The 7,500-nt window shown below is 56.8% G+C and overlaps 1 protein-coding gene across 2 annotated transcripts; it reads left to right on the top strand.

Moving 5' to 3' along the window:
- The first annotated feature begins 2,504 nt into the window (after positions 1-2,504).
- On the top strand, positions 2,505-7,009 carry UNCX (UNC homeobox). Of its 2 annotated transcripts, none has more exons than XM_084536452.1 (3): positions 2,505-2,814; positions 3,958-4,133; positions 5,484-7,009. In XM_084536452.1, the coding sequence occupies exons 1-3, from the start codon at positions 2,565-2,567 to the stop codon at positions 6,537-6,539; spliced, it is 1,482 nt and encodes a 493-aa protein (XP_084392578.1). In that variant the 5' UTR covers positions 2,505-2,564; the 3' UTR covers positions 6,540-7,009. The 2 variants fall into 2 exon arrangements, with proteins under 2 accessions (XP_084392578.1, XP_084392579.1); XM_084536453.1 differs by lacking the exon at positions 2,505-2,814 and adding an exon at positions 3,729-3,829.
- The last annotated feature ends 491 nt before the right edge of the window (positions 7,010-7,500 follow it).

Genomic DNA, 7,500 nt, shown 5'->3' with positions numbered 1-7,500 from the left:
GCTCGACAAGGATCCTAGAAACATTAAAACAGAAGTCGATTTTAAATGTGCACATTGAAATGCACAGAGCCGCTTACTACGTGGACTTGCACTTGAGGTCAAGTGACGGACGGATTGTATGCTTCTCCATAATAATATTAATTAAACAATTTGCATGCTAATAAGGTAACAATTATCAGGGCTTCTGTTGAAAGATTCAGGTTATTACAACACGCCAATCTGGAGGCCAGGGGTCAGGGAGTGAGAGGCGAGAGAAATTTCAACTCAAATTAACATTCTGTCAGCTCCAGAAAATGGGATAAATAAAGTCGAATTAATTCATTATAATAAAGAGAGAGAGAGAAAAGTCCCCCTTCTCTTATTCTGGGCTGGATTGATTACCATTCTGTATTCAGAAACACGTCCCCCTCGCATTCCTCTCCTGAAATCCGACAGAAAATGAGGCATTTATTGCTACAGGCAAAATTTGGTCCAGTGGACACAGTTTACATTTAGTATTTATAGAGAAAGAAATTAAATTATGGTGAAAAGTGAAGCCCTTGACCCCAGAATTAATACCAACCCCATCATTTTCTTATTTCTGTTAGGGCTGCGTAGTCCAAATTCAAGCTACCTTTTAGCTCTAAGCAGAGGCAGGGAGACCATAATTAAACTAATCTATAGGGGGGAGGGAGGGAGCAGCAATAATACAGCAGTATATTGTATGGCATTCAATTAGGTGAATAAATACAGTTCCGGACAGACAACATAGATTAGAGACTCGACTTCCTTTTTATTTCAATTTTAGCTTCTCCTTCTCACATACTCACACGAACAAGCACTGTGGAATGCATCATCTTGACTGGATATTTTATAACTGGAAAATCTATTTGTATGTTTTCCAGAGATAAAGTGTCTCTCCCTCTTTCCCCTTCCTCCCTCTCTCTCTCCCTTTCCCTTCTATTTTATCATTTTTTTCCCCCTTTTCTCCCCCCCGCCCACCCCCCGACTCGAAGCATTTCATTCCGCACGAACCTCCCAGGAAGATTTAAAGAGTTTGCTCCCCTTTTTGATTTTCCAGCCCTGCTCTTGCTCTCCCTCTCCTCTTTGTTAAACACCAGCGCCGCCGGGCCCGGCGCTCCTCTCCCCGTCCCTTCCCAGCCCTTCCCTCCCCACTTTCCCGGGGCTCTGCTGGGAAGGGGGCAGGAGGCAGCCCCCCACCGGACCCCCCACTTTTGGGAAGGGCTTCTCCGGGGGTCCTGGGGGTCAGGGCTCAAAGCCGGGGCTCCCCCCTCGCCCTCTCTTTGCTGGGGAACCGTTCCCTTGAATTATTAACTGGAGGAGCCCATCAATATTTTATTTGGGCGAAAACTTAGGCGGGGACGTAATTTAATTAGGACAAATTTGGCGGCTGTTTGGAGGCTGTTAATCACTGGCAGGGCGAAGCGCGGTGGGTGTGATGGGCTGCTTCTGCGCGGGGAGGGGATGGCAAGGGAGGGGTGGGAACTTTATTTGGGTCTCTCTTTTTTTTTTTTTTTTTTTTTAATTTTCTTAATTTTTTTTTGGCCTCCTCTTTAGGAAGAAGAGGCTGCTCCTAGCTGTGTCTGAGCTCGCGGTTTCAGGCTTGCTGTTACTGCTGGGGAAGGTGGGGGGGGGACCGTGGCCGAATCGATAGGAGATTGCATTAATTATGATTTCGATTGATATGCTCAAATCTCCTTCTAAACGCCGCAAAAGGCTCTTCCCTTTTCTTTCCCTTCCTTTTTTCTCCCCCCCCCTTTTTTTTTTCTTCCCACCTTTCCCTCCCTCTGCCCCCCTCCCCTCTCCCCTGTTATAGAGCCGGAGAGGAGATGAAAAGGCTTGTAGTTTTAAATTCAATGTGACAGCTCTGGAAAGAGCGGATGATGAATCTCCTATTATTGGATCAGTCTATTTGCCGCTCAATGTCTCTCTGTAATTGGAGCAACATCACTTTAAAGGTTCAGAGAGTAGAGCATTTCTGGTGAAAAATCCCCACAACACGCCGGTGAATGTTTTAAAGGGAAATCTATTAGTGATTTGGAGAGGGGAGGGGACAAGGGGGAAGAGGGTGGGTTGCAGGGGGGGAGGCGATGTGTGTGTGTGTGTGTATGTGTGTGTGCAACTCTTCTGTTTGGTATTTAACCGGGTATCAGGCAGGTCCGTGAGTTCCCCTCCGTCTCCCCCTCGCCCTCCCCTGCCCTCCCCGGGCTGGAGTTCGTCTCTGAGCCCCCCTCGTCTTGTTGTGACAGCTCTGATATTGTTTATTGAGGCTGGATGTCAGGTATAATTAGCAATCGATATGGAAAACGTTTGCTCCCCACACTGGCACGTCTCTGACGTCAGGAGCGATTAACGTTTCTTATTGGTCCCAAATTCCCCCAGCCTGAGCTAATTATTGGGAGCCTGATGTTGATAAAGTTAAAGCGCCCGGGCGCCCTGCAGCATGAGCCCCTCGCCGCGCCGCCTCCTCCTTCTCCGGCAGCAGCACCCCCGGCCCCAGCCGCCCCGCCGCCAGCACCCCCAGCCCCGACGGCACCCCCCGCCGCCGCCCTAAAGCCGCCCCCATGATGGACAGCCGCATCCTGGAGCATCCCCATGCCCAGTTCGGGGGCATGGTGGGCTTCCCTTACCCGCTCGGCCACCACCACGTCTACGAGCTGGCCGGCCACCAGCTGCAGTCGGCGGCCGCCTCCGTGCCCTTCTCCATCGATGGATTACTGAGCGGCTCCTGCGCCGCCTCCGTGGTCAACCCGGCGCCTCTCATCCCCTCGGGCTGTGGGGTGAGCGGGGACAGCCAGCCCTTCAAGCTCGCAGGTAGGAGCGGCCCCGGCCCTATTCCCATCCCTGCCCCGACCTCCGGCCCTATTCGCATCCCTTCCCCTACCCCCGACCCCATCCCTGCTCCGCACCCCGCTCCGTGCGGGTAGCGGGGTGCCTGGAGGGGGAAAGGGGGTGCTGCCACCCTCGTCTCCCCTCCCCTCCCTCCCCCGAAGGGACGGACGGGCTGGGGGACAGCAGGAGCCCCCCCCCGTTCCCAGCGGGCAGCGTGTGCCCCGAACAATAGCGGGGCCGGGCCGCCCCCAAACTTCTCCGCGGTGGGTGCTCGGGCCAGGCCGCCCTTCCCGCTATTTAAAAAATAAAAATGAAATAAAAAGGAGGGGGTGCCGGAGTTTGGGGAGTGAAGAGCGGCGATTTTTTTGTCGTTGTTGTTATTTTCCAAGCGCTATAACCACCGGGAGAGGCTCCCCTGCCTTCCCCCGGCCTGCAGCACGGCTATTGTTCAGCTCCGCAAACGTCGCCCCAGCCTCCTTTTATCGAGCCTGGAACATCCTCCCTCCGCTAAAAATACGATAATAATAATAAAAAATAAATAATAAAAATCCGGTATTACGATCACGATAATTTTCCCACCCGGCGGATAACGGGAGGGGCAGCTCGGGCCGTGAATCCCGGCCCGGTAAATGCCGGTCCTCGGGGAGGCCGGAGGCCGATGGAAGCTGCGGGAGGCCCGGAGGCTACCGGGGGAGGCCGGAGGCTGCTGGAGGCCCGGAGGCTTCGGGAGGATGGAGGCCGCCCAGCCCCGGGAGGCCCGCGTGGGACCGGAGGCCGTCTGGGGTGGCCGGGGAAGGGAAAGGGGGGGGGGCTTTAATTTTTATTTTATTTTTATTTTTAATTCAACCTTTGGTGGCTGGAGCCTCTATTGGAACTTCTCTCTCTCTCTCTGCCAGCTGGGTGCCTGTGGCGAGCTTCCTTCAGGAATAAATGTTCAGTAAAGTACATTTTCGGAGGAGGCGAGGGCAGATCGGGTTCCTGCCCGTTTTTAGCGCAGGTGTGTGTTATAATCCCGCTTTTTTCTACCAACGTTGCCGAGCACGAAAGTTAAAGGCTCCTGTAAATGGCAGGGAGGGGGGAGAAGGCCCGTCTTCCAGGGAGCTGAGGGTATTTCTGCCTTTTCAGACTCGGGTGACCCGGACAAAGAAAGTCCTGGCTGTAAAAGAAGACGAACCCGCACCAATTTTACTGGCTGGCAGCTCGAGGAGCTGGAAAAGGCGTTTAATGAGAGCCATTACCCGGACGTGTTTATGCGAGAGGCTCTGGCTCTCAGGCTGGACTTGGTGGAGTCCAGAGTGCAGGTAAAAAACCCCAAACCTCCTCCCCTCCCGTCTACCCGGGCCGAGATGTTCCTCCGGGAGCCCCAGCCCTGCTCCTGCCGGGGCTCCCCTTTTGTTCCCTGCCCTCGCTCGGTCGCCGCCGGTTTATTTCTATTATTATTATATTTAAAAAAAAAAAAAAAAAAAGCAGGTTTGCAGACGGGCCACAAAGCGTGATATTGCAGCCTAGGTTCCCTAACTATTTTTATTTTTCCCCTGTAAATATTTTTTCCTAAACGAGCCGAGGGTGAAAAATTAGCATGCAAATCGGAGACTTAATCACGGGCCGGGGTACGCTGGAAAACGGCAAGGCGGCTCCTAGGAGCGGTGAGAGCTGCGGGACTTGCTCAACTTCAGCTGAACGGGCTGCTCGGGCATACGGGGGGCTCCATCTCTGCGCTTAAAAATAATAAAAATTAAATTAAATAGGGATCGAGGCGGGGGATGCGGGACCGCGTCTCTCCGTGCTGCTGTAGGTCGCGGTGGCTGCTCCGGCCGGGGGAGCGGGGTGCGGATGGGGCCGGGGGCTGCGTGGCCATGCGGGGGGGGGGACGGAGACACGCGCGGTTCGCACCCTCGGGGCCGCCCCCCCCAGGGCTGAGCCGGCGCCGTTTGCGCGGTGCCTGAAGCGGCTTCGTTTGGCGGTGCGATGCCCGGGCGCTGCTGCCTAAAAAAGCACGGCTCGTCCCGGCACGGCTCGCCTTCGTCCCACTACGGCCCTCCCGGGGCGAAGGAGCCAGGCTGGGGTCGTGGAAGCGCCGGGGCTGGGGCTGTGCTCGGGGCCCCGTGCTGCCAGCGGAGGACCGCAGAGGGTTTTATTTGATTTTCTCATAAGTTATAAAAATAGCATTAATTTAGGGCCTCATCCCACCTCGCCCAGTTCCCTCTGCTCCGCTCCCCGGGATGGGCAGGAGGTCCGGGTGATGAGAGCCCCCCCCTTGGCCTCTCGCCTGCTTATTGTGCTGTGTTTTATGGCTTTTTGCGAGCTGCTGCGAAAGGATCGGGCCCGACCCCGGTGTTTCTGCACCCCTGGGCCGCGGGGAAGAGCTGGGGAGGGGGAAGAACAGACGTTCCCCTGTCCCCTCCATCGGTGCTAGCAAGGCGCAGCGTGTGTGTGCGTGTGTGTGCACCCCCAACCCCTTCTTTCTACCCCCTTAAAGAGCCGTGGATGTCTCTTGCTGCTCCCCCGGGCCCTACAGATGGGGGCTGCCGGCACCTCGACGGGGGGGGACGGGGGAGGCCTGAGCTGTGCTGCTCGCTCCCCGCCGCCCTGGCCACCGCGGGGGGCCCGGTGCGCTGGGTGTTAACTGCTTCTCGTTGTTCGGTGTGTAGGTCTGGTTCCAAAACCGCCGGGCCAAATGGAGAAAGAAAGAAAACACCAAGAAGGGCCCGGGGCGGCCGGCTCACAACTCGCACCCCACGACGTGCAGCGGGGAGCCCATGGACCCCGAGGAGATCGCCCGCAAGGAGCTGGAGAAGATGGAGAAAAAGAAACGCAAGCACGAGAAAAAACTCCTCAAAAGCCAAAGCCGCCACCTCCACTCGCCCAGCGGCCTCTCCCTGCACAGCACGCCCAGCTCGGACAGCGACAGCGGCGGCGGGGGGGGGCTCTCGCCCGCTCCCCCGGAGGCTAAGCCCCGCGGGCAGCCCCCGCCGCCTCACCCGCCGCCCCCCGCCGCCCCCTCCGAGCCTCCCCCCGGCGGCTGCGAGCAGACGGCGGAGCCTTTCCACCCCAGCCAAAGAAGCGGGGCCGGGCGGCTCCAGCGGCCCCCCCCCGACAAGGACTGCGCGGCCGCCCCGTCGGGGGACGGTAGCGGAGGCGCGGGGGGGCCCCGAGGCGCCGGCGGCTTCCACAAGCTCAACCCGTTCAGCGTGGAGAGCCTGCTCTCCGACTCCCCCCCCCGCCGCAAAGCCTCCCTGGACTTCCCCAGCCTCCAGCCCTGCGCCCCCCGCACCCTGATCGGCAAAGGACACTTCTTGCTCTACCCCATCACCCAGCCGCTGGGTTTCATCGTGCCGCAGACCGCCCTCAAGGCCAGTCCGGGCCCCGAAGCGGGGCAGCCCCCCCGGGACTCCCCCCTGCCCGCCGCCAACCCGGGCCCCCCCGGCTTCAGCGCGGAGCCGGCTCCCGTCGGAGCCCAGCCCGGCCCCGGCTCCACGGACTCGACGGCGGGGCCGGCGGCGCCGCCTCCCCCGGCCCCCGGAGCCTCGCCTCGCTCCGCCGCTTCTCACGGCGACCCCGCGGCTGCCGCCCCCGCCGAGGGGGGATCTTTCCCTCGGCCCAAATCTCCCGTCCGGGCTCGGGATGCCAGCACGCCCAGGGACAAATCGGACTGCGGCCCCGCGGAGGCCGGCGGCCTCGACGGCGAGGAGGTGGACATGGACTGAGCGGGCGAAATTCCGGACAAACCCCGAGAACAAAAAAACACCGCTTCCCCCCTACACCACCACTGCCGCCCCGAGGTCCGTGAGAATACGGGGGGGGTGTGAAAAAGATGGGGGAGGAGGGTAAGGTTCCCCCCCGTCCCCCAGACTTGCCGTTCCCAAAGCCGAGCGTGCCCGCGGGAGGTGGTGGCACAGCCGAGAGCAGCTCTTCCTCTCCTTAGAGTTTATCACAGGTCGATTCAGGTGATCAGTTAGAGCTTTTTGGTTTTTATATTTAAAAGAGAGAGAGAAAAAAAAAAAAAGGAAAAAAAAAAAAAAAGGCAAACTGTTTGTTAAGGCTTAGCAGCAGCTGGACTTTGTGGTGTGACAAAGTGTACCGCGACAACAACGGAACTCCTCAAAACCCTTGTAAAATGCAAAAATGTCTAAGAATATTTATATATGTAAAATTTTTGATAAATAAAGGCTCTAAAACTCCCTGCCGCCTGGTCTGGCTGTGTGACTCTTCCCTCTTTTATTTATTTTTTTCCTTTTTTTTTTTTTTTTCCAAGCCCTCTTTGTGTGTGTCTGTGCGCGTGTGTGTGTTTATTGCTTAACAAATTTATTCATTTATAGCCTCCCGGTGCCCACCCCTCCCATCCGAGGTTAGGAGCTGCAGGCTACGGGACCCGGCCAGCTCCTGCAGAGTTTTGATATGAAAGTAATTATTTTCCCGGTGGCTGCTGCGGGGATTCAGTTTCTTGCCCAAAGGGTTATTATACATTACCGATTTCTAGTGATATGAAATCACATAAACTTCCTACAATAATAGAATTAGCATGAAAGGCTGGGGTGTCAAATTGAAATTGGAAAATAATAGCCTCAGCAGCTGGGGGAGTGTGTGTGCATATTGGATCGGAGATGGGAATACGTGGGGCGGAATTTTCATGAGGTTTTTTCTCTTTGTCAGGCCTCTTGTAGCTGG

Source organism: Aythya ferina (assembly GCF_964211825.1).
Source record: "Aythya ferina genome assembly, chromosome: 15".
Taxonomy (NCBI): Eukaryota; Metazoa; Chordata; class Aves; order Anseriformes; family Anatidae; genus Aythya; species Aythya ferina.
This window is presented reverse-complemented; position numbering and strand designations above follow the sequence as displayed.

What these genes read in the sequence shown, in the direction of transcription:
- UNCX (XM_084536452.1), top strand. Translation starts at nt 2,565, where the DNA reads ATGATGGACAGCCGCATCCTGGAGCATCCCCATGCCCAGTTCGGGGGC. An exon ending in CCAGCCCTTCAAGCTCGCAG is followed by an intron (nt 2,815 to 3,957) that starts GTAGGAGCGGCC and finishes CTGCCTTTTCAG; the next exon opens with ACTCGGGTGACCCGGACAAA. An exon ending in TGGTGGAGTCCAGAGTGCAG is followed by an intron (nt 4,134 to 5,483) that starts GTAAAAAACCCC and finishes TTCGGTGTGTAG; the next exon opens with GTCTGGTTCCAAAACCGCCG.